The following is a 26,183-nucleotide window of genomic DNA, read 5'->3' as shown; positions in this document are numbered from 1 at the left end:
TCACTGGCTTTTTTCAGTGTCTTTGCGCTTTTCCTTCTTTCTGTGATGATGGTAGTTTATACATTGGGCATGCAATCTCATTGGGCTTGTACCCTGCACTGTCAGCCATCACCATCCCCTTTTATCCTCCTCATCACCACCTTGCATCTCCGACCGGTTATCCTTTTCACTGTTTCTTTTGTGTCTACCACCACATCCCAGCAGATATCCCAGGTCTGGAAAAACGATTAATGGAATCACCTGGAACAACATTTTGAAAGGAGCGTCGAAACGAATATGAATCCAATCAGAACAATTACAGCCAAGACGTAGCTGCCTCCAGCTAACCAGTCCCATGTAGTACATACAATCCACTAGCCGGAGAAAAGGAAAATAGTGTCAGATTGAGAAAATCCAGATTAATTTACGGAAAGAAATCTCGTTTCTTTATTTCCGTAGGTACTAAGATGTTGCTTCCCATTATTGCAGGTTAAATTGACTTCTTTTTGATAATTCAATGTGTACCATGCCAGTGTAAGATAATAGCTTTCAAATCTTGATAAAGGTAATGCAAAATACGTCCCTATCATCTAAAATGTGTACAAAATAAAAACAGACATGAAGAAATTTATGCTGTAATCTTAAATTGCACATTTCTAAATGACAGAAGAATCTGATTTATATTGCTTTGCCTCTAAACATCTCATATACTATTTTTAGTCGCCCATGCTACATCAGGGAGAACACAAATAATAGCAGAAACAGTGCAATTGCTTCAGTAATGGTTAGATGTGGAGTAAAACTCCACATCTGCTTTTCAATCGATGCCTGTTCAGAATGAACACAGGATGGAAGTGTACTAAATTGATAAACTTCGGCTCATTCACAACACTCCTGTTAGACTTTTCACTATAACCAGGATGAAGGAACGAATCACTCCCACTGTAATTACTCTGCACTGGTTTCCTATATCTTTTAGGACTGAGTTTAAAGTTTTCTTACTTATTTTTAAATTTCTCAATGATTAAGGACGTGAGTACGTTATAGCAGAGCTTTCGTTTTATAATCCTGCTCTTCTTCCATGGTCTCTGAAACGTAATCAATCTCACTCAAACAGATCAGCTCTTTGAACTACGCTCCTAAACTGTGCAACTCAATAACTTAATCTATAAGGAATGTACGCACAGTTGTCACTTTTAAACTCCGACTCAAAGCCTATTTCTTTAACCTAGCTTTTAACTAACATCATTTTGTCTTTTATTTCCATGTTTGTACTTTATCCCATTGTAAAGTTCACCGTTTGCATAAAAAGTTCTCGATACATAATAATGTAGCTGTATTTTTATTCTTCTCGGCTCAAGCAGCAAAAATCTGAGGTACGGTGAATCACACTCAACTCTAAGGAATTTTCGGAGTATTCTTGTGGTGTTTAGTAATGTGGCTTTCTGGAGATTTAAATAAGTATTGCTGTGTAGGCCGAGTTGTTCAATGTTCTGGTGCAGTGACATTCGGATGATAACAGTTGTAGAGATTACTATCGGCCAATGTACTTCCTGTTCCTGTTCCAAACTCTCGCAACTTCCTCTCTTAATTCAGCATGTTGCTGGAGTTTTCCACTTAATAATTTCTGCATGTTTTGAATGGCTGTATCTATTCAGTAAGTTGTCCTTGCTTGTTTATCCTGTAATATTATAACCGGCCAGTTATTATGGAGTATTCTACCTGTAATAGTGGAGTGGTTGTAATATAATTTGTCGGACTCTGACTCTAAAACAGGATAAGGCTTCTATTTATAGCACAGTATGGTGTTTTTTTATGTGTTTGTATTTTAATCCAAGATTTTGTTGAATGATGTTTGCCACTTCAATGTTCCTGTGTAAGTAATCAGATTTTTTTAAAAACTACTGCATGATCTTGTAATATTTTGGATTGTTTATGGTGTCTGTTGGCATTTTCTACATTTATAGAAACATAGAAAATAGGTGCAGGAGTAGGCCATTCGGCCCTTCGAGCCTGCACCACCATTTATTATGATCATGGCTGATCATCCAACTCAGAACCCCGCCCCAGCCTTCCCTCCATACCCCCTGACCCCCGTAGCCACAAGGGCCATATCTAACTCCCTCTTAAATATAGCCAATGAACTGGCCTCAACTGTTTCCTGTGGCAGAGAATTCCACACATTCACCACTCTCTGTGTGAAGAAGTTTTTCCTAATCTCGGTCCTAAAAGGCTTCCCCTCTATCCTCAAACTGTGGCCCCTCGTTCTGGACTTCCCCAACATCGGGAACAATCTTCCTGCATCTAGCCTGTCCAATCCCTTTAGGATCTTATACGTTTCAATCAGATCCCCCCTCAATCTTCTAAATTCCAACGAGTACAAGCCCAGTTCATCCAGTCTTTCTTCATATGAAAGTCCTGCCATCCCAGGAATCAATCTGGTGAACCTTCTTTGTACTCCCTCTATGGCAAGGATGTCTTTCCTCAGATTAGGGGACCAAAACTGCACACAATACTCCAGGTGTGGTCTCACCAAGGCCTTGTACAAATGCAGTAGTACCTCCCTGCTCCTGTACTCGAATCCTCTCGCTATAAATACCAGCATACCATTCGCCTTTTTCATCGCCTGCTGTACCTGCATGCCCACTTTCAATGACTGGTGTATAATGACACCCAGGTCTCGTTGCACCTCCCCTTTTCCTAATCGGCCACCATTCAGATAATAATCTGTTTTCCTATTTTAGCCACCAAAGTGGATAACTTCACATTTATCCACATTAAATTGCATCTGCCATGAATTTGCCCACTCACCCAACCTATCCAAGTCACCCTGCATCCTCTTAGCATCCTCCTCACAGCTAACACTGCCACCCAGCTTCATGTCATCCGCAAACTTGGAGATGCTGCATTTAATTCCCTCATCCAAGTCATTAACATATATTGTAAACAAGCTGTTATCACATCCTTGATAACTGACTCCAGCAGTTTCCCCACCACCGACGTTAGGCTAACCGGCCTATAATTCCCCGGTTTCTCTCTCCCTCCTTTTTTAAAAAGTGGAGTTACATTCGCCACCCTCCAATCCTCAGGAACTAGTCCAGAATCTAACGAATTTTGAAAAATTATCACTAATGCATCCACTATTTCTTGGGCTACTTCCTTAAGCACTCTGGGATGCAGACCATCTGGCCCTGGGGATTTATCTGCCTTCAATCCCTTCAATTTACCTAACACCACTTCCCTACTAACATGTATTTCGCTCAGTTCCTCCATCTCACTGGACCCTCTGTCCCCTACTATTTCTGGAAGATTATTTATGTCCTCCTTAGTGAAGACAGAACCAAAGTAATTATTCAATTGGTCTGCCATGTCCTTGCTCCCCATAATCAATTCACCTGTTTCTGTCTGCAGGGGACCTACATTTGTCTTTACCAGTCTTTTCCTTTTTACATATCTATAAAAAACTGACTGTAAAAGCTTATGTTCCCTGCCAGTTTTCTCTCATAATCTTTTTTCTCCTTCCTAATTAAGCCCTTTGTCCTCCTCTGCTGAACTCTGAATTTCTCCCAGTCCTCAGGTGAGCCACTTTCTCTGGCTAATTTGTATGCTTCTTCTTTGGAATTGATACTATCCCTAATTTCTCTTGTCAGCCACGGGTGCACTACCTTCCTTGATAGTTCTGACGAAGGGTCTCGGCCTGAAACGTCGACTGCACCTCTTCCTATAGATGCTGCCTGGCCTGCTGCGTTCACCAGCAACTTTGATGTATGTTGCTTGAATTTCCAGCATCTGCAGAATTCCTGTTGTTTACCTTCCTTGATTTATTCTTTTGCCAAACTGGGATGAACAATTGTTGTAGTTCATCCATGCAACCTTTAAATGCTTGCCATTGCATATCCACCGTCAATCCTTTAAGTGTCATTTGCCAGTCTATCTTAGCTAATTCACGTCTCATACCTTCAAAGTTACCCCTCTTTAAGTTCAGAAACCTTTGTTTCTGAATTAACTATGTCACTCTCCATCTTAATGAAGAATTCCACCATATTATGGTCACTCTTACCCAAGGGGCCTCTCACGACAAGATCGCTAATTAACCCTTCCTCATTGCTCAAAACCCAGTCCAGAATAGCCTGCTCTCTAGTCGGTTCCTCGACATGTTGGTTCAAAAAACCATCCCGCATACATTCCAAGAAATCCTCTTCCTCAGCACCTTTACCAATTTGGTTCACCCAATCTACATGTAGATTGAAGTCACCCATTATAACTGCTGTTCTTTTATTGCACGCATTTCTAATTTCCTGTTTAATACCATCTCCGACCTCACTACTACTGTTAGGTGGCCTGTACACAACTCCTACCAGCGTCTTCTGCCCCTTAGTGTTACGCAGCTCTACCCATATCAATTCCACATCTTCCCGGCTTATGTCCTTCCTTTCTATTGCGTTAATCTCTTCTTTAACCAGCAAGGCCACCCCACCTCCCCTTTCTTCATGTCTATCCCTCCTGAATATTGAATATCCCTGAACGTTGAGCTCCCATCCCTGGTCACCCTGGAGTCATGTCTCTGTGATCCAAACTATATCATAATCATTAATAACAATCTGCACTTTCAATTCATCCACCTTATTACGAATGCTCCTTGCATTGACACACAAAGCCTTCAGGCACTCTTTTACAACTCTCTTAGCCCTTATACAATTATGTTGAAAAGTGGCCCTTTTTAATGCTTGCCCTGGATTTGTCGGCCTGCCACTTTTACTTTTCTTCTTAGTACTTTTTGCTTCTACCCTCACTTTACACCCCTCTGTCTCTCTGCACTGGTTCCCATCCCCCTGTTGTGAACTAACCTCCTCACACCTAGCCTCTTTAATTTGATTCCCACCCCCCAACCATTCTAGTTTAAAGTCACCTCAGTAGCCCCCGCTAATCTCCCTGCCAGGATATTGGTCCCCCTAGGATTCAAGTGTAACCCATCCTTTTTGTACAGGTCACACCTGCGCCAAAAGAGGTCCCAATGATCCAAAAACTTGAATCCCTGCCCCCTGCTCCAATCCCTCAGCCACGCATTTATCCTCCACCTCATCGCATTCCTACTCTCACTGTCGCGTGGCACAGGCAGTAATCCCGAGATTACTACCTTTGTGGTCCTTTTTCTCAACTCCCTTCCTAGCTCCCTATATTCTCCTTTCAGGACCTCATCCCTTTTCCTACCTATGTCATTGGTATATGTACCACGACCTCTGGCTCCTCACCCTCCCACTTCAGGATATCTTGGACACGATCAGAAATATCCCGGACCCTGGCACCAGGGAGGCAAACTACCATCCGGGTCTCTGGACTGCGTCCACAGGATCGCCTATCTGACCCCCTTACTATTGAGTCCCCTATCACAACTGCCCTCCTCTTCCTTGCCCTACCCTTCTGAGCTACAGGGCCAGACTCTGTGCCAGAGGCACGGCCACTGTCGCTTCCCCCGGGTAAGCTGTCCCCCCCAACAGTACTCAAACAGGAGTACCTGTTATTAAGGGGCACAGCCACCGGGGTACTCCCTATTACCCGATTTTTCCCCTTCCCTCTCCTAACCGTGACCCACTTGTCTGCCTCTCGTGGCCCCGGCGTGACCACCTGCCTGCAACTCCTCTCTATCACCTCCTCACTCTCCCTGACCAGACGAAGGTCATCGAGCTGCAGCTCCAGTTCCGTAACGCGGTCCCTTAGGAGCTGCATCTCGATGCACTTGGCGCAGATGTAGACGTCCGGGAGGCTTGGAGACTCCAGGGCCTCCCACATCCGACACCGAGAACAGCAAACTGCCCTCACAGTCATACTGCCCCTCTCCTCAAATAACAACAGAAAATGAATGCCAAACCTTCCTCGCCTCGCCCGTTTCCGCCTAAACCCGTTGAGCCGAAGCCCTTAAGTCTTCACTCTGCTCCCTGCTCACTCCGCCGCCCGCAAACTACGCTGCCCGCTCTATTTATACCATGAATTTCTTGATAGATTTTAATAGGTTTTTTTGTGTTAACCATTTTGTCCTGTATTGCCATAAGGAAATCCCATGTTTCTGCGAAGAGGTCTCCACTCTGATCCAGTCATTCAAAACTTCCTTATTGACATCTAGTCTGCTCAGAGAGTGGGGATGTCTTCCATGCTGGGTCATTTTCTTCCATTGGTGAATGTTTGTCTTCTGTGGTGATAGTTCTTCATTTTTTTCAGAGTTTTGCTTTGCTTTTAAGTTTAGTGGTGTGCACTTCTTATCAGAATTGCATATGTTCAGGTGGAATGCTGAATCCTGTTTTCGTTGATGAAAGAATATCCTTAGTTTATCTGACTGTTGTGTAAAGTTTCTCTGTCTGTTATTCCTCTTCCTCCTTTGGTCCTAGATGGTGCAAATAGAAGTGCGTTCGAGTGTACATAGTGTTCCGTGAAATATGCCATTTCTGTCCTTATTTCTCGTTGTAAATATTCCAAAACCAATTGGGACAGAGATATACCAAAGGAATACGTTAAATTGGGTATAGGGAAATTGTTTATTGCCTTTGTGATATTTTTACCATTGAGCTCTGTTCAGCAGATTTTCTTAAGTCTTGAAGTAAATTCTGTCAAAAGTTTTCCCTTTATTGGACTATGATCTATTTTCTTTGCTTGTTGATATCCCAGAATATTATATGTTTTATGTTCATTCAACGGTTGTATTTTATCCTGCTGCTCTCTTTAGACCATAAGACATTGCAGCAGCATTAGGCCATTCGGGTCCACTGTGCTGTTTCATCACGGCTGATCCCGGATCCCATTCAACCCCATTCATCTGCTCTCTCACCATATCCCTTGATGTCCCAACCAATCAGGAACTTACCAACTTCTGCTTTAAATAAACCCATGGACTTGGCCTCGATCTCAGTTTGTGGCACAGATACACCACCCTTGCTGAACAAAATACTCCTTACATCGGTTCTAAAAGTTCATCCTTCAATTTTTAGGCTGTGCCCTCTAGTTCTGGAGACCCCTAACCAGAGGAAACATCCTCTCCACATCCACCTTATCTAGTCCTTTCAACATTCCCCAGGTTTCAATGACATCCTCATGCATTCTTCTCAATTTGATGAGTACAGGCCCAAAGCTGCCAAATGTTCCTCATAGGATAACCATTTCATTCCTAGAATCATGCATGTGAAACTCCTCTGCACTATCTCCAATGACAGTAAATTCTTTCTGAGATAAGGGGCACAAAACTGTTGACAATGTTCCATGCACGGCCTGACTAGTATCTTATAAATCTTCGGCATTATCTCCATGTTTTTATTTTATTCCTCGTGAAATAAATGCCAACATTGTATTTGCCTTCTTTGCCACAGACTCCTTCTGGGAATCTTGCACAAGATTCCTCTGAAGTTTGTGTTTTCTCCCCATTTAGATAATGGCCTGCACTGTTGTTCTTTTTAACAAAATGTATTATCACACATTTCCAAACTCTCTATTCCATCTGCCACTTTTTTGCCCATTCTTCCAATTTGTTTAAGTCCTGCTGCAATTGCATTGCTTCCTCAGCACTACCTACCCCTCCACCTATCTTCGTAACATCAGCAAATTTTGCCACAAAGCCATCAATTCCACTATCCAAATCATAGACAAACAATACGAAAAGTAGCAGTCCCTGATGAACCCCTCAGGTTTATATTCTATTAGCTCTTGTGTACCTTACTTTACATTTGGTATTCTACAGTTGCAGTCTATAGTCCAAAGATCATGTTTCTATCTTGAGAAAAGAGTTCTCTTATTAGAATTAATTGCTAGAGATTTACTGATGGAGGAGGGTATAATTTCAAATTGTCCATGTGTAGAAGATGTGTCAATGGACGATTCACTTGATTGTCTGATTTTATACCCTATTTCCTTCCGATTCAGTAAAGTAGAAGGCTAGAGAAAACCTTAGTGAGCTTACAAAGTCACCATATAAAATCCCTTACTATTTCTTTCTTCAGCTCTAGTTGGTGTAGCCTAAGGTACGAGCTTAGTCAACCACACTCATTTGTCGATCGTTAAGAACTTTCGGACTATCTAGTGATGTTTAGTATTGTTGCTGCCTGAAGATTTGCATAGATGTTGCTATGTTATTGCTTGTTTATCCTGTATTATTATATCCGGACGGTTTTAATGGATTGTCCTGTCTGTAATAGCTGATCAGTCATAATACAATGCAATGTTCTGACTCTAAAACTGAATCAGGCAAGCTATTTATAGCAAGCTATGCTGTCTTTTATGACCTTGGTTTTTAAAGCAAAATATTGATGAATGATGTTTGCCACTTGTGCATTTTTGATATTTTTTTGAGTTAACCACCTGGATTGCCACAAAAAGGCCATTGGTTTCTGAGATTTCAAAGGTTTCAAAGGTACATTTATTGTTATTTTTATTTGTTTCTCACATCTTTTTTTCTTAACTCGAAAGAATGTCTGCAGAGCCACTGTTCTGTTTGAGGTGTCAGATGCAGGATTTCTGGGAGACTACCAGCCTCCCTGGTGCCCACATTTGCACCAGGTGCATCCACATGCAGCTCCTTAGAGACCATGTTTGGGAAATTGAAGTGGTGATAAACAAGAACTACAGGGTGGTAATCACCCAAAGGCTACAGGAGACAGATTAATGGGTGACTGGCCGGAGAGGGAGAAGAGAACGTCAGATAGTGGAGAGCATCCCTGTGGATGCCCCCTCCTCAATAATGTACTCAATTTTGGAGGTGAGGGGGGCGACCTACCTGGAGGAAGCAACAGCGGACGTACCTTTAGCATTGAAACTGGTCCTCTGGCTCAGAAGAGTAGGGAACAGGAAACAGTGGCAGCAATAATATGGGACTCTTTGGTTTGGGGGACAGATACGGGGTTTGCTTCCCAGGTGCCAGGGACCCCGATGTTTTTGAAAGGCAAAGAATGCAGGGCTGAAATGTGCACAATGCAACCTGTGTCTGGAGCCTTGCCTGCAACCTTGTCAAGTTCAACAACCGGTGCGAGACTGGAGCCATGCTGTGTCAAGACAAGAAACTGTCTATCTTGAGTTGGAACCGTCTCTGTGTCCACGCCTTCACTAGGTAGGTCCGGCCGTTTGCCGCTACCTAGTGTTGAGAACAGTCTCATCGTGTTCAGCATTCTGTTTAGAGCCCCGACCCCAAGTCCTGTTCCCAAGGAGGGGTCCCAGCTCTGTGTTCCATGTCCCTGTGTTCCTGTCTCTCTCAAGTCCAAGGCTCCGAGTTCCCATGCTCTAGACCAAGGCTCTATGTTCCTGTCCTCCCCAAGACCAAGGCTCTGTGTTCTGCGTTCTTGTCATCCCAAGTCCAAGGTTCCGAGGTTCCTGTTGTCCCAAGTCCAAGGCTTGGCTGTTCCTAAGTACCAAGTCAAGGCTTCGTGTTCTCGTCCTGTCCATGTGCTTCATCCAGTGCTGGAGTTCCCTCGTCCTGCCCAGGAGTCTCTCATTCTGTCCTCACCTCGAAGAACCAAAGCCTTGTCATGTCCTCGCCTCGAAGACCCCAAGCCATGAAGAACCCAAGCTATGTCCAGTCCTGTAGCCACGTCATATCCTCGCCTAGTTCCGGGGTCCGAGCCCGAGTCAAGACCCAAGTTCTGGGTCCTTGTCCAGTGTCCGGCTCGGAGTCCTTGTCCAGGTTCCAAGTTCCTTGTTCCTCGTCCAGGTCCCGCTTTCCTGATCTAGTCCTAACCCAGGCCCTGTATCTTAGTCTAATCCAGCACCCCCCCCCCCCGCCATGACAGATAAAGAACGCAAATGCAATGTTGACATTCATTTCAAGGGGAATAGAATATAAAAGCAAGGAGATAATGCTGAGGCTTTATAAGACACTAGTCAGGCTGCAGATTTAGTATTGTCAGCCTTTTAGGGCCACATATCTCAGAAAGGATGTACTGTCATTGGAGACAGTCCAGAAGATATTCACAAGGGAATGAAAGGGTTAACACATGAGAAGCGTTCGGTGGTTTTGGATCTGTACTCACTGGAATTTAGAATAATGCAGGGCAATTTCTTTGAAACCTACTGAATGTTGAAAGGCAAACAACAGGAATTCTGCAGATGCTGGAAATTCAAGCAACACACATCAAAGTTGCTGGTGAACGCAGCAGGCCAAGCAGCATCTATAGGAAGAGGCGCAGTCGACGTTTCAGGCCGAGACCCTTCGTCAGGACTAGACGAATGTCTTGACGAAGGGTCTCGGCCTGAAACGTCGACTGCGCCTCTTCCTATAGATGCTGCTTGGCCTGCTGCATTCACCAGTAACTTTGATGAATGTTGAAAGGGCTTGTTAGGGTGGATGTGGATAGGATGTTTCCTATGGTGGGGGTATCCAGAAATTGAGGGCACAGCCTCAGAATTGAGGGGTGGCCTTTTAGAACAGAGGTAAGGAGGATTGGTTTAACCAGAGAGCAATGAATCTTCGAATGCTCTGCCACAGACTACGTGAAGTCCAAGTCCATGCATATGTTTAAGGTGGAAGTTGATCATTTCCTGATCGGTCAGGGCATATGCAAGAAGGCAGGTGTATAGGGTTGAGTAGGATACAATATCAGCCATGATGGAATGGCGCAGCAGAATCGATGGGCTGAATATCCTAATTCTGCTCCTATGCCTTATGGTCTGAAGGTCTCAGCTGGCAAAAGCTAAGGCACAGCCATAGCCAAGTACACTCATTTCTCAATTGCAAGGAACTTTCAGATTATCTAGTAGTGTTCAGTATTTTGGCTTTCTGAAGATTTACATAGATATTGGCGAGTATCTCTCTCTACCTCTCTTTCTCTCTCTCATTCTCTCTTTCCCCTTCTCTCTTATTCTCTCCCCCCCGTCTCTCCTCTCTCTCTCTCTCTTTCTTTCTCTCTCTCTTTCTCTCTCTCTCTCTCAACAGTCAAATTGTACTTACAAGATGGCTTGGATGGGGAATCTCTGCGTCATCCTGTGAATGGCATCAGATAATATCTTGTGCCAATCCCGTAGGAAAATATACTGAGGGTAGCAATGAGTACAGAAGCAAACTATTTTTCTGCAATGCGTCTATTACACTTTCCTTGTGCTTTTCCTACGAAACACTAAATGAATCAGAACAGTGAAGACTGGTTCAAGTGGATCTGAGATCTTGGATATCAGCTTTTTCTAATTAATCAGCCAAACCTTGTCACTATTATATATTAAGTGGTTAGAATAAAGAAATTAACGATTCATACCGCCCAAATCAGCAAACTTTTGGCTGCTTCCTCTCCAATGAAATCAACAAGAAATTCTCTTGATATATTCGAAATTATGAAACTTGTCAACAGTGACAGTGGTACCAGGAATGCCAAAGAACTGAAGAACGCACTCTTAATCCAGGCATCCCTGTTCTTTGATTCGTGTTCGCTGAAATAGACGGAAATACCATGTCAATCAGTGAGCGGACGGCAGCATCTAAACGCTCATCACATCTCCGTGCTACTGAACGTTTAATAATGCATGAAGCATATAGAGGACGCAGATTATCTGAATCGACACAGATTGTAATTAATGAGTCGTGCAGTTTAATTCAGGCAAACTAAGCCAAGCTATTTCAGGTTAATTTAATATTGAGATTCTGGGAATAAGTAAACAACATCAATTTTGCAATTTTATAGTTGAATCGCAATTTTTCAGTTGATTTAATTCATGGTTCACAATGGGCAGCAAATACCATTTGTTTTCCATACAGTGGCATTGAAAAATTTGGGCACCCTGGTCAAAATTTCTGTTACTGTGAATAGTTAAGTGAGTAGAAGATGAACTGATCTCCAAAAGTCATAAAGTTAAAAATGAAACATTCTTTTCAACAAGATTAGTGTATTATTTTTGTTTTGTACAATTTTAGAGTGAAAAAAAGGAAAGGAGCACCATGCAAAAGTTTGGTCAACCCGAGATTTCAGCTCTCAGATAACTTTTACCAAGGTCTCAGACCTTAATTAGCTTGTTAGGGCTATGGCTTGTTGACATTCATCATTAGGAAAGGTCAGGTATTGCGTTTTCAGGTAGCTGTTTCTTCAGTTCGTAATGTAATTAAGAAATGGCAGTTAACAGGAACGGTGGAGGTCAAGCTTAGGTCTGGAAGATCAAGAAAACTTTCTGAGAAAACTGCTCTTAGGATTGCTAGAAAGGCAAATCAAACCCACCCCCCCCCCCCCCCCGTTTGACTGCAAAAGACCTTCAGGCAGATTTAGCAGTCTCTGGAGTGGTGGTGCATTGTTTTACTGTGCAGCAACACCTGCACAAGTATGACCTTCATGGAAGTCATCAGAAGAAAACCTTTCCTGCATCCCCACCTTCAAAACTCAGCATCAGAAGTTTGCAAAGGAACATCTAAACAAGCCTGATGCATTTTGGAAACAAGTCTTGTGGACTGATGTTAAAATAGAACTTCTTGGCTGCAATGAGCAAAGGTGTGTTTGGAGAAAAAAAAGGTGCAGAATTTCATGAAAAGAATACCTCTCCAACAGTTAAGCATGGGGGTGGATCGATCATGCTTTGAGCTTGTGCTGCAGGCTGTGGCACGGGGAACATTTCACTGGTGGAATGTTTAATTTCAATTAAATGCCAGCATGTTCTGGAAGCAAACATCACACCGTCTGTAAAAAGATGAAAAAAGGATGGCTTCTACAACAATCGTGGATAGACCTGAAAAGAGCAGTACATGCAAGATGGCCCAAGAATCTCAAAGAAAGTGCGAGTTGGTGCGACCTATGCTACCAGCACCAATATCAAGAGAATAGGCTATGCTGGTTCGAGGAGTGGCCGACAGGAAAATGTTTAAATGGTCGAGTCCAATCTGAACTTTAGTGACGGAAGCTAACTGGTGACGATTCAACAGAAGATGGGAAAGTGTTAATCAAGAGCGGGAAAATTACGATTTTGGGCTAGTTTCAAGTCAATGTACGTTCTCGTCATTCAGGACATTATTAGTTCTGTCGAGTTTTATCGAGGACGTTTTATGCGCCCATTTGATCAACAATTCTTGTTCTATCTGTAAAGTACAAAATACTTATTTTTCAATCACTTTTGGGTAAAATGTTAGTTCCCTCTAATTTCTCCAAGTCTACACTGCACACCGTCGCATTTTCCAAGATTTCACTGTCAATTCTTCAGATTCACAAGTAAACAATGAGATCAAGTAGAACTACGATGTCTGTTAAAATAAGGAAGTTCAACTTTCTCAGGAAATTCCACATAATATTTATCTGCCTTATCCACCTGAACATTTCAGAGTTAATGTGTATCCTGGCAATATGTACTGTACACTCAGAAACGTTATTCCGTTTGGCTCTCCTGGACAGCATGCACACCGCAATTTCACCTGTTCTTCTTTAGTTGCTGCTGGGCTGCCTGAATGACGAGTCCGCAGTCTTTCTCGAGCTGGTCCAGCGTGTTTTGAACAGTCCGGTTTATTGTTTTTTCTATGGTTGCGCATACCTCCTGAATCTGATTCACGCAACGCGATGGCTGTCAATCCAAAAAGTAAGAAAAAAAATGAGAACGGAGTTATTGAATTATCACATCCAGAAACACAGAGTGAGCGTCGTCTTAACCACATCGATTACGAGAGGCCCTTCTCCAAACTCCCTGCTTCTTAAGATATTGGACTGACAACTCATGATTATTACCTGCATTTGCTCCAGCATTTGAGCGAGTGCAGAAGCAATGGCAGCAAAGGAAACAGGAATTACGATTGTTGCCAACAGTGTAAACCACTGTTACTAGTACGAAAATGAAAATTCGTTCAGTATATCTGAACGTTCTTGTGAGATACATCTAAAAAAGTAGTAGGAGTGATTCAGTTTATTATCAACCACCTTCACAGGAACAATGCAGGCTAACTATCACCCACAAGCTATGAACAGTTGAAAGGAAATTACTTCAATGCTTAACTCCTATGCACATTTTTTTTTTGATACATGGAGAAAGTATGGGAGGTAAGTGCTTGCCTCGCAGAATGGTGCGTAGAAGGCAGATAAATTAGGGGCATTTAAGAAACTCCTGGATAAGCAGGTAGACGTTATGTGATATTAGAGATGTGGCCCAGTAACTGGTCCTTTCAGAATGACCCCATCCCACTCAGTTACACCCATATGACCAATTCACCGACTAACCCCTACGTCTTTAGTATGGTGAGGAACCCGGACCACCAGGAAGAAACAGGATCACAGAGAGAAGAAAGGAACTCCTTACAGACAGCAGCAGTAAGTGAACCCGGGTTCACTGATGTTGTAATAGTTTATCTTAACTGCTGTGCTACCACTATGTTCTATGTTCTGTGTTGACACTTCACCGTCATATTAAATTACGAAAACAATTGGAGTCTGAAATCATAATATTTTTTGAGGTTAATCTACCCCATTACTTTCTACTATTTACCCACGAATATCTACATTGGAACTATATACGCGAACTGCGTTCTGTTCGTTTCTACTAGATTTACGCAGTATATTCCGCATTACACATTCACTAAGTCATAGTCTTACTCTGTCTGGATCTGGGATGTAAATGGTTGGCATATCAAAGCCGCACTTGTTCAGTCCCGGTCTTTTGCACAGTTCTTGTACTATTTGCATCATCACTCTCTGGAGGAATCGAAAGGAAACGTATGATAGCTGGCAAAATTTGCGAAGTATAACAGATCTGCAATTGGCAACTCGCGTTGATATGTAAACTCCCAATGTTATAGAGCTCTTTGAATTCATTTTATTCCGCTATCTGCCAGCAAAATAATGCATAAATAATCAACTGCCGTGGAAGGAAAATTGCTCTTACTTTATGCTACCAAACAGTGTTATTGAAAACGGCTTGCGATTTCTTCTGACATAATAACGAAGTGATCACTCTGTTAGTTCTGTCAAATAAGAAATATTGTCCTCAACGGCATCTGATACAAATTATGCAGATAAGTATGTTTAACCCACTGAGAAGAAAGAAAAAAGGCAGGTTGCTACCAACGGCTCTCCTTTGGATCGGGACTGCAGAGCGTCGTGGGAGCTGAATTCTGAAGGAAGGCAGTTCCCCTCCCCCCCACCACCACCACCCCCGAGTGCAAGAAGGGCGATAAACGGGAAGAGGCGAGAGCGAAGCACCAACTCTTTTTTTCTCCCCCGCCCCCACAACCCCTTTCGCGAATCGGCCCGGATAGACAGGAACAGCAGGGCTCTCACAGCTAACGGTACGAGCTAACGGTTTATAAAGTTCGTCTGTTTGGCGAGGTAAGTGGGTGAGTAGACTTATTTCTTCTGTCTCATTCCTGTAGAATTAGGTAGTATGCCTGCAGGGTTAGTGGTTTGTTCAGAGTGTCAGATGTGGGAATCCTGGGAGACCTCCAGCCTCCCTGATGGCCACATCTGCGCCAGGTGCACCGAGATGCAGCTCCTCAGAGACCGTGTTAGGGATTTGGAGCTGCAGCTTGATGACCTACTGCTTATCAGGGAAAGTGAAGAGGTGATAGACAGGAGCTACAGGGAGGTAGTCATCCCTAGGCTACAGGGGTCAGAAAACTGGGTCACTGTCGAGAGAGGGAAGGGAAATGCTTGGATAGTGGAGAGCACACCTGTGGCTGTCCCCCTCAGCAACAAATATCTTGTTCTGGATGCTGCTGAGGGGGATGACCTGACAGGGGACGCCCACGGTGACCAGGTCTCTGTCACTGAGCCTGGCACTGTTGTGCAGGAGAGAAGGTGGGAGAAGAGAAATGCGGTAGTCATAGGGGATTCCATAGTCAGGGGAACAGACAGGAGGTTCTGTGAGCCTGACAGAGATACTCGCATGGTGTGTTGCCTCCCATGTGCCGGGTCCTGAATATTCTAAAGGGGGAGGGTGAGCAGCCAGTTGTCTTGGTACATGTTGGTACTAATGACATAGATAGGACAAAGGAGGAGGTCCTGAAGAGAGATTTCCTGGAGTTAGGCAGGAAGCTGAGAAGCAGGACCTCCAGGGTAGTAATCTCGGGATTGCTACCTGTGCCATGTGCTAGCGAGGGCAAGGATAGTCGGATCAGGCAGATGAATGCGTGGCTGAGAGACTGGTGTAGGGGGGCAGGGCTTCAGATTCTTGGATAATTGGGATCTCTTCTGGGGGAAGTATGACCTGTTCAAAAAGGACAGGTTACACCTGAACCGGAAGAGGACCAATATCCTGGCGGGAAAGTTTAATAGATCTGTTAGGGAGGGTTTAAACTAATTTGGCAGGGGGATGGGAACTGGAATGATAGAGCAGAGGAAGGGGAAAATAGAAATAAATCTAAGATAGTGAGCAGTAAAGATGTCAGGAAAGATAGGCAGGTGATGGGGCAAATTTGTAGCCATTGGGATGAGTTGCAGTGAAATAAAGTTGCAGTGAAATCAAAGCAAAAAGTATCAAATACTGGTCTTAAGGTGTTGTACTTAAATGCACGCAGCATAAGGAATAAGGTGGATGATCTTGTTGTACAGCTACAGTTGGGCAGGTATGATATTGCAGCCATCACTGAGACCTGGCTAAAGGATGCATGTCTCTGGGAGCTGAACGTCCAAGGATACATGGTGTATCGGAAGGATAGGAAGGTAGGCAGAGGGGGAGGTGTGGCTCTATTGGTATGAAATAATATTAAATCATTAGAAAGAGGTGATATAGGATCGGAAGGTGCAGAATCTTTATGGGTTGAGCTAAGAAATAGCAGGAGTAAAAGGACCCTGATGGCAGTTATTTATAGGCCTCCAAACAGCTGCAGGGATGTGGACTACAAATTACAACTGGAAATAGAAAAGGCTTGTCAGAAGGGCAGTGTTATGATAATTGTGGGGAATTTTAACATGCGAGTGGATTGGGAAAATCAGGTCAGCACTGGATCTCAAGAGAGAGAATTTGTAGAATGTCTGCGAAATGGCTTTTTAGAACAGCTTGTTGTTGAGCCCACTAGTGGATCAGCTGTACTGGATTGGGTATTGTGTAATGAACCGGAGGTGATTCGAGAAATTGAGGTGAAGAAACCTTAGGAGGCAGTGATCATAACATGATTGAGTTCACTGTGAAATTAGAAAAAGAGAAGCCGCAATCTGATGTGTCCGTATTTCAGTGGAGTAAAGGAAATTACAGTGGCATGAGAGAGGAACTGGCCAAAGTTGACTGGAAAAGGACACTGGCGGGAAAGACGGCAGAACAGCAGTGGCTGGAGTTTATGCGAGAAATGAGGAATGTACAAGACAGGTATATTCCAAAAAAGAAGAAATTTTTGAATTGAAAAAGGATGCAACCGTGTTTGACAAGAGAAGTCAAAGCCAAAGTTAAAGCAAAGGGGAGGGCATACAAGGAAGCAAAAACTAGTGGGAAGACAGAGGATTGGGAAGTTTTTAAAACCTTACAAAAGGAAACCAAGAAGGTCATTAAGAGAGAAAAGATTAACAATGAAAGGAAGCTAGCAAATAATATCAAAGAGGATACTAAAAGCTTTTTCAAGTATATAAAGAGTAAAAGACAGGTGACAGTAGATATAGGACCGATAGAAAATGATGCTGGAGAAATTGTAATGGGAGATAAGGAGATGGCAGAGGAACTGAACGAGTATTTTAGAACATAAAACATAGAACCTGGAATAGTACAGCACAGTACAGGCCCTTCGGCCCACAATGTTGTGCCGACCCTCAAACCCTGCCTCCCATATAAGCCCCCACCTTAGATTCCTCCATATACCTGTCTAGTAGTCTCTTAAACTTCACTAGTGTATCTGCCTCCACCACTGACTCAGCCAACCACTCTCTGAGTGAAAAATCTTCCTCTAATATCCCCCTTGAACTTCCCACCCTTACCTTAAAACCATGTCCTCTTGTTTGAGCAGTGGTGCCCTGGGGAAGAGGTGCTGGCTATCCACTCTATCTATTCCTCTTATTATCTTGTACACCTCTAACATGTCTCCTCTCATCCTCCTTCTCTCCAAACAGTAAAGCCCTAGCTCCCTTAATCTCTGATCATAATGCATACTTTCTAAACCAGGCAGCATCCTGGTAAATCTCCTCTGTACCCATTCCAATGCTTCCACATCCTTCCTATAGTGAGGTGACCAGAACTGGACACAGTACTCCAAGTGTGGCCTAACCAGAATTTTATAGAGCTGCATTATTACATCGCGACTCTTAAACTCTATCCCTCGACTTATGAAAGCTAACATCCCATAAGCTTTCTTAACTACCCTATCCACCTGTGAGGCAACTTTCAGGGATCTGTGGACATGTACCCCGAGATCCCTCTGCTCCTGCACACTACCAAGTATCCTGCCATTTATTTTGTACTCTGCCTTGCAGTTTGTCCTTCCAAAGTGTACCACCTCACACTTCTCTGGGTTGAACTCCATCTGCCACTTCTCAGCCCACTTCTGCATCCGATCAATGTCTCTCTGCAATATTTGACAATCCCCTACACTATCTACAACACCAGCAACCTTTGTGTCGTCTGCAAACTTGCCAACCCACCCTTCTACCCCCACATCCAGGTCGTTAATAAAAATCACGAAAAGTAGAGGTCCCAGAACAGATCCTTGTGGGACACCACTAGTCACAATCCTCCAATCTGAATGTACTCCCTCCACCACCACCCTCTGCCTTCTGCAGGCAAGCCAATTCTGAATCCACCTGGCCAAACTTCCCTGGATCCCATGCCTTCTAACTTTCTGAATAAGCCTACCGTGTGGAACCTTGTCAAATGCCTTACTAAAATCCATATAGATCACATCCACTGCACTACCCTCATCTGTATGCCTGGTCACCTCCTCAAAGAACTCTATCAGGCTTGTTAGACATGATCTGCCCTTCACAAAGCCATGCTGACTGTCTCTGATCAGACCATGATTCTCTAAATGCCTATAGATCCTATCTCTAAGAATCTTTTCCGACAGCTTTCCTACCACAGACGTAAGGCTCACTGGTCTATAATTACCCGAATTATTCCTACTACCTTTTTTGAACAAGGGGACAACATTCGCCTCCCTCCAATCCTCCGGTACCATTCCCGTGGACAATGAGGACATAAAGATCCTAGCCAGAGGCTCAGCAATCTCTTCTCTCACCTCGTGGAGCAGCCTGGGGAATATTCCATCAGGCTCCGGGGCTTATCTGTCCTAATGTATTTTAACAACTCCAACACCTCCTCTCCCTTAATATCAACATGCTCCAGAACATCAACCTCACTCATATTGTCCTCACCATCATCAAGTTCCCTCTCATTGGTGAATACCGAAGAGAAGTATTCACTGAGAACCTCGCTCACTTCCACAGCCTCCAGGCACATCTTCCCATCTTTATCCCTAATCGGTCCTACTTTCACTCCTGTCATCCTTTTTTTCTTCACATAATTGAAGAATGCCTAGGGGTTTTCCTTTGCCCTACTCACCAAGGCCTTCTCATGCCCCCTTCTTGCTCTTCTCAGCCCCTTCTTCAGCTCCTTTCTTGCTTCCCTATATTCCTCAATAGACCCATCTGATCCTTGCTTCCTAAACCTCATGTATGCTTCCTTCTTCCACCTGACTAGATTTTCCACCTCACTTGTCACCCATTGTTCCTTCACCCTACCATTCTTTATTTTCCTCACCGGGACAAATTTATCCCTTACATCCCGCAAGAGATCTCTAAACATCGACCACATGTCCATAGTACATTTCCCTGCAAAAACATCATCCCAATTCACACCCGCAAGTTCTAGCCTTATAGCCTCATAATTTGCCTTTCCCCAATTAAAAATTTTCCTGTCCTCTTTGATTCTATCCTTTTCCATGATAATTATAAAGGCCAGGGAGTGGTGGTCACTGTCCCCCAGATGCTCACCCACTGAGAGATCTGTGACCTAACCCGGTTCATTACCTAGTACTAGATCTAGTATGGCATTCCCCCTGGTCAGCCTGTCCACATACTGTGACAGGAATCCATCCTGGACACACTTAACAAATTCTGCCCCATCTAAACCCTTGGAACTAATCAGGTGCCAATCAATATTAGGGAAGTTAAAGTCACCCATGATAACAACCCTGTTATTTTTGCACCTTTCCAAAATCTGCCTCCCAATCTGCTCCTCTGTATCTCTGCTGCTACCAGGGGGCCTATAGAATACCCCCAGTAGAGTAACTGCTCCCTTCCTGTTCCTGACTTCCACCCATATTGACTCAAAAGAGGATCCTGCTACATTACCCACCCTTTCTGTAGCTGTAATAGTATCCCTGACCAGTAATGCCACCCCTCCTCCCCTTTTTCCGCCCTCTCTGTCCCTTTTAAAGCACTGAAATCCAGGAATATTGAGAATCCATTCCTGCCCTGGTGCCAGCTAAGTCTCTGTAATGGCCACTACATCATAATTCCATGTATGTATCCAAGCTCTCAGTTCATCACCTTTGTTCCTGCTGCTTCTTGCATTGAGGTACACACATTTCAGCCCTTCTACCTTACCGTCTTTGCACCGTTTATTCTGCTTCTCTTTCCTCAAAGCCTCTCTGTATGTTAGATCTGGCTTTACTCCATGCACTTCTTTCACTGCTCTATCGCTCTGGGTCCCATCCCCCTAGCATCAGTCTTCACTGAGGAAGACATCAGCAGTATACCGGACACTCAAGGGTGGCAGGGAAGAGAAGTGTGCGCAGTCACAATTACGGCAGAAAAAGTAATCAGGAAGCTGAATAGGCTAAATGTAGATAAATCTCCTGGACCAGATGGAATGCACCCTCGTGTTCCGAAGGAAGTAGCTGTGGAGATTGCGGAGGCATTAGCGATGATCTTTCAAAAGTCGATAGATTCTGGCATCGTTCCGGAAGACTGGAAGATTGCAAATGTCACTCCGCTATTTAAGAAGGGGGCAAGGAAGCAAAAAGGAAATTATAGACCTGTTAGCTTGACATCGGTGGTTGGGAAGTTGTTGGAGTCGATTGTCAAGGATGAGGTTACAGAGTACCTGGAGGCATTTGACAAGATAGGCAGAACTCAGCATAGATTCCATAAAGGAAATCCTGCCTGACAAACCGATTACAATTTTTTGAGGAAATTAAGGCTAGTCAAGGGAGATGCAGTGGATGTTGTATATTTGGATTTTCAGAAGGCCTTTGACAAGGTGCCACACATGAGTCTACTTAACAAGATAAGAGCCCATGGAATTACGGGAAAGTTACACACGTGGATAGAGCATTGGCTGATTGGCAGGAAACAGAGAGTGGGAATAAAGGGATCGTATTCTGGTTGGCTGCCGGTTACCAGTGGTGTTCCACAGGAATCAGTGTTTGGGCCGCTTCTTTTTACATTGTACATCAACGATTTGGATTATGGAATAGATGGCTTTGTGGCTAAGTTTGCTGACGATACGAAGATAGGTGGAGGGGCCGGTAGTGCTGAGGAAACGGAGAGTCTGCAGAGAGACTTGGATAGACTGGAAGAATGGGCAGAGAAGTAGCAAATGAAGTACAATGTTGGAAGGTGTATGGTTATGCACTTTGGCAGTAGTAATAAACGGGCAGACTATTATTTAAATGGGGAAAGAATTCAAAGTTCTGAGATGCAACGGGACTTGCGAGTCCTCGTACAGGATACCCTTAAAGTTAACCTCCAGGTTGAGTCAGTGGCGAAGAAGGCGAATGCAATGTTGGCATTCATTTCTAGAGGAATAGAGTATAGGAGCAGGGATGTGATGTTGAGGCTCTATAAGGTGCTGGTGAGACCTCACTTGGAGTAGTGTGGGCAGTTTTGGTCTCCTTATTTGAGAAAGGATGTGCTGACATTGGAGAGGGTACAGAGAAGATTCACTAGAATCATTCCAGGAATGAGAGGGTTAACATATGAGGAACGTTTGTCCTCTCTTGGACTGTATTCCTTGGAGTTTAGAAGAATGAGGGGAGACCTCACAGAAACATTTCGAATGTTAAAAGGCATGGACTTTGGATGTGGCAAAGTTGTTTCCCATGATGGGGGAGTCTAGTACGAGAGGGCATGACTTAAGGATTGAAGGGTGCCCATTCAGAACAGAAATGCGAAGAAATTTTTTTAGTCAGAAGGTGGTGAATCTATGGAATTTGTTGCCACGGGCAGCAGTGGAGGCCAAGTCATTGGGTGTATTTAAGGCAGAGATTGATAGGTATCTGAGTAGCCAGGGCATCAAAGGTTATGGTGAGAAGGCGGGGGAGTGGGACTAAATAGGAGAAAATGGATCAGCTCATGATAAAATGGCGGACCAGACTTGATGGGCCGAATGGCCTACTTGTGCTCCTTTGTCTTATGGTCTTTGTTTTATGGTCTAAACTTCATTCTCCTCTGTGATCCACTGTCTGGGTGTTTAAACATTTCTTTAATGTGTAAACACTCTTATCTGTCGTTCTTCTGCCCCGGCTCCGACGTTCTCCAGTGCAAACGTCATTAAAATCTAATTAACGAAAGGAAACGTTGATATCCACTTATTTATAAAGAACACTACAATCAGAGTCATGAATATGATTTCTGTTTTGGCGTAGTGCAACTATTATGTATGTCAGCATTCGTTTGACTTGTAATTATTTCCTATAGCATGATTTAGTTACTTAAAAAGAACGTCCTACCAAATTCAGGACAATTTTAAACGTATTGCTTAAATGGAATCAAAATCCTCATATTCATTCATTCAGATTAACTAAGCATAGTTTTCACTGAACAGCATGGGCCAATAACTCGATTTCACAATACATCCTTGAAGATTTCTGGCCATACCTGTCTGTCAGTCTCAGGGCCAGCTTCATCCGCTTTGCTGAGGTAAAACTTTATCTTATTGCCCTGATTCTCGTTCAGCTTTTCCACAACGTTCAGGGTCCGTTTACACAGGGCTTGGCCCATTGGATCAAAGAAGACAAAGATTAAGTCGGCCTGTTCACCTGCAAGTGCAAGACAAGGAAGCAGTTCATATTGCACAATTAGTTAGGAACATAGAAACCTAGAAAACCTACAGCACAATACAGGCCCTTCGGCCCACAATGATGTGCTGACAATGTACTTACTTTAGAAATTACCCAGGGTTACCCATAGCCCTCTATTTTTCTAAGATCCATGTACCTGTCCAAGAGTCTCTTAAAAGGCCGTATTTTATCCGCCTCCACCACCGTTGCCAGCAGCCCATTCCACACACTCACTACTCTCTGTGTAAAAAACTTACACCAGACATCTTCTCTGTCAGGTCACAGAGTCATGGACTCATATAGCCATTCTGCAGGTAAACGGTCTCTTTATCATCATTTAACAGAGCTCACCTGTTTGGCTGTGCAAGTTACAACTTTCTCTAACAAGTCTTTGCATAGAAATACAACTGACTGTGAGACAATCAGAATCAGAATCAGGTTTATTATCACTGGCATGTGATATGAAATTTGTTAACTTAGCAGCAGCAATTCAATGCAATACATAATCTAGAAGAAAAAAATACATAAAATAAATAATAAATAAATAAATAAATTGCAGCGTACATATACTGAACAGATTAAAAAACGTGTAAAAACAAAACTATCAACATAGAAAACCCCGACCGCACAATACAGGCCCTTCAGCCCACAAAGCTTTGCCGAACATGTCTTTACCTTAGAACTACCCAGGCTTACCCGTAGCCCTCTATTTTTCTAAGCACCGTGTATCCATCCAGGAGTTTCTTAAGAGACCCTATCGTTTCCGTCTCCATCACTGCCGTGGGCAGCCCATTCCACGCACTCACACCCTCTATGTAAAAAACTTACCCCTGACATCTCCTCTGTACCTACTTCCAAGCACCTTAAAAATAAGCCCTCTCGTGCTAGCCATTTCAGCCCTGGGAAAAAGCCTCTGACTATCCACACGATCAATGCCTCTCATTGTCTTGAACACCTCTATCAGGTCACCTCTCATCCTCCATTACTCCACAGACAAAAGGCCAAGTTCACCCAACTTTGAGCTAGCGAGGGCAAGAATAGTAGGATCAGGCAGATGAATGCGTGGCTGAGAGACTGGTGCAGGAGGCAGGGTTTCAGATTCTTGGATAATTGGGATCTCTTCTGGAGGAAGTATGACCTGTTCAAAATGGACAGGTTACACCTAAACCTGAAGGGGACCAATATCCTGGCGGGAAGGTTTAACAGAGCTGCCAGGGAAGGTTTAAACTAATTTGGCAGGGGGTCAGAACTGGAATGATAGAGCGGAGGAAGGGGAAAACAGAAATAAATCTGAGATAGTGAGCAGTAAAGATGTCAGGAAAGACAGGCAGGTGATGGGGCAAATTTGTAGCCATTGGGATGAGTTGCAGTGCAATAAAGTTGCAGTGAAATCAAAGCAAAAAGTACTAAATACTGGTCTTAAGGTGTTATACTTAAATGCACGCAGCATAAGGAATAAGGTGGATGATCTTGTCATACAGCTACAGATTGGCAGGTAAGATATTGTGGCCATCACTGAGACGTGGCTAAAGGATGCATGTCTCTGATATAGGATCGGAAGGTGCACAATCTTTATGGGTTGAGCTAAGAAATGGCAGGGGTAAAAGGACCCTGATGGCAATTATTTATAGGCCTCCAAAGAGCTGCAGTGATGTGGACAACAAATTACAACAGGAAATAGAAAAGATTTGTCAGAAGGGCAGTTATGATAATTGTGGGGGATTTTAACATGTGAGTGGATTGGGAAAATCAGGTCAGCACTGGATCGCAAGAGAGAGAATTTGTAGAAAGTCTGCAAGATGGCTTTTTAGAACAACTTGTAGTTGAGCCAAATAGGGGATCGGCTGTACTGGATTGGGTGTTGTGTAATGGACCAGAGGTGATCAGAGAGATTGAGGTGAAGGAACCCTTAGGAGGCAGTGATCATAACATGATTGACTTCACTGTGAAATTTGAAAAAGAGAAGCCTAAATACGATGTGTCTGTATTTCAATAGAGTAAAGGAAATTACAGTGGCATAAGAGAGGAACTGGTCATAGTTGACTGGAAAGGGAAGGACGACAGAACAGCAGTGGCTGTTGCGAGAAGTGAGGAAGGTGCAAGACAGGTATATTCCAAAAAAGAAGAAATTTTCGAATGGAAAAAGGGTGCAACCGTGGTTGACAAGAGAAGTCAACGTCAAAGTTAAAGCAAAGGAGAGGGCATACAAGGAAGCAAAAATTAGTGGGAAGACAGAGGATTGGGAAGTTTTTAAAAGCTAAAAAAAGGAAACTAAGAAGGTCATTAAGAGGGAAAAGATTAACTATGAAAGCAAGCTAGCAGATAATATCAAAGAGGATACTAAAAGCTTTTTCAAGTATATAAAGAGTAAAAGACAGGTGAGAGTAGATATAGGACCGATAGAAAATGACGCTGGAGAAATTGTAATGGGAGATAAGGAGATGACGGAGGAACTGAAGGAGTATGTTGCAACAGTCTTCACTGAGGAAAACATCAGCAGTATACCGGACACTCAAGGGTGGCAAGGAAGAGAAGTGTGCGCAGTCACAATTACGACAGAGAAAGTACTCAGGAAGCTGAATAGTCTAAAGGTAGATAAATGGAATGCACCCTCATGTTCTGAAGAAAGTAGCTGTGGAGATTGCGGAGGCATTAGCGATGATCTTTTAAATGTCGATAGATTCTGGCTTTGTTCCGAAGATTGCAAATGTCACTCCACTATTTAAGAAGGGGGCAAGGAAGCGAAAAGGAAATTATAGACCTGTTAGCTTGACATTGGTGGTTGGGAAGTTGTTGGAGTCTATTGTCAAGGATGAGGTTACAGAGTACCTGGAGGCATATGACATGATAGGCAGAACTCAGCATGGATTCCTTAAAGGAGAATCCTGCCTGATAAACCAATTACAATTTTTTGAGGAAATTGCAAGTAGGCAAGACAAGGGAGATGCAGTGGATGTTGTATATTTGGATTTTCAGAAGGCCTTTGACAAGGTGCCACACATGAGGCTACTTAACAAGATAAGAGCCCATGGAATTGTGGGAGAGTTACATACGGCTTTGTGTCTAAGTTTGCTGACGATACAAAGATAGGTGGAGGGGCCAGTAGTGCTGAGGAAACAGAGTCTGCAGAGAGGCTTGGATAGATTGGAAGAATGGGCAAAAAAGTGGCAAATGAAATACAATGTTGGAAAGTGTATGGTTATGCACTTTGGCAGAAGAAATAAACGGGCAGACTATTATTTAAATGGGGAAAGAATTCAAAGTTCTGAGATGCAATGGGACTTGGGAGTCCTCGTGCACGATACCC

At 43.5% G+C, this 26,183-nt stretch overlaps 1 protein-coding gene across 5 annotated transcripts in view; it reads right to left on the bottom strand.

The window, feature by feature from the left end:
• LOC134344201 (uncharacterized) overlaps positions 1-26,183 on the bottom strand; it is a 53,177-nt gene that overhangs the window by 3,509 nt on the left and 23,485 nt on the right. For 2 of the 5 annotated variants that reach the window (XM_063043608.1, XM_063043609.1), the window contains exons 6-10: positions 22,695-22,855; positions 14,493-14,591; positions 13,328-13,473; positions 11,199-11,370; positions 241-353 (exon numbers count right to left, since the gene is read on the bottom strand). In XM_063043608.1, the coding sequence (XP_062899678.1) occupies positions 241-353; positions 11,199-11,370; positions 13,328-13,473; positions 14,493-14,591; positions 22,695-22,855 (691 nt within the window). Of the gene's footprint in view, positions 1-140; positions 354-11,198; positions 11,371-12,462; positions 12,603-13,327; positions 13,474-14,492; positions 14,592-22,694; positions 22,856-26,183 lie in introns of those variants that run through there. The other 3 variants (XR_010017392.1, XR_010017393.1, XM_063043610.1) reach the window with 3 other exon arrangements.

This window comes from Mobula hypostoma, chromosome 3 (genome assembly GCF_963921235.1).
Source record: "Mobula hypostoma chromosome 3, sMobHyp1.1, whole genome shotgun sequence".
In the NCBI taxonomy this organism is placed as follows: Eukaryota; Metazoa; Chordata; class Chondrichthyes; order Myliobatiformes; family Myliobatidae; genus Mobula; species Mobula hypostoma.
This window is presented reverse-complemented; position numbering and strand designations above follow the sequence as displayed.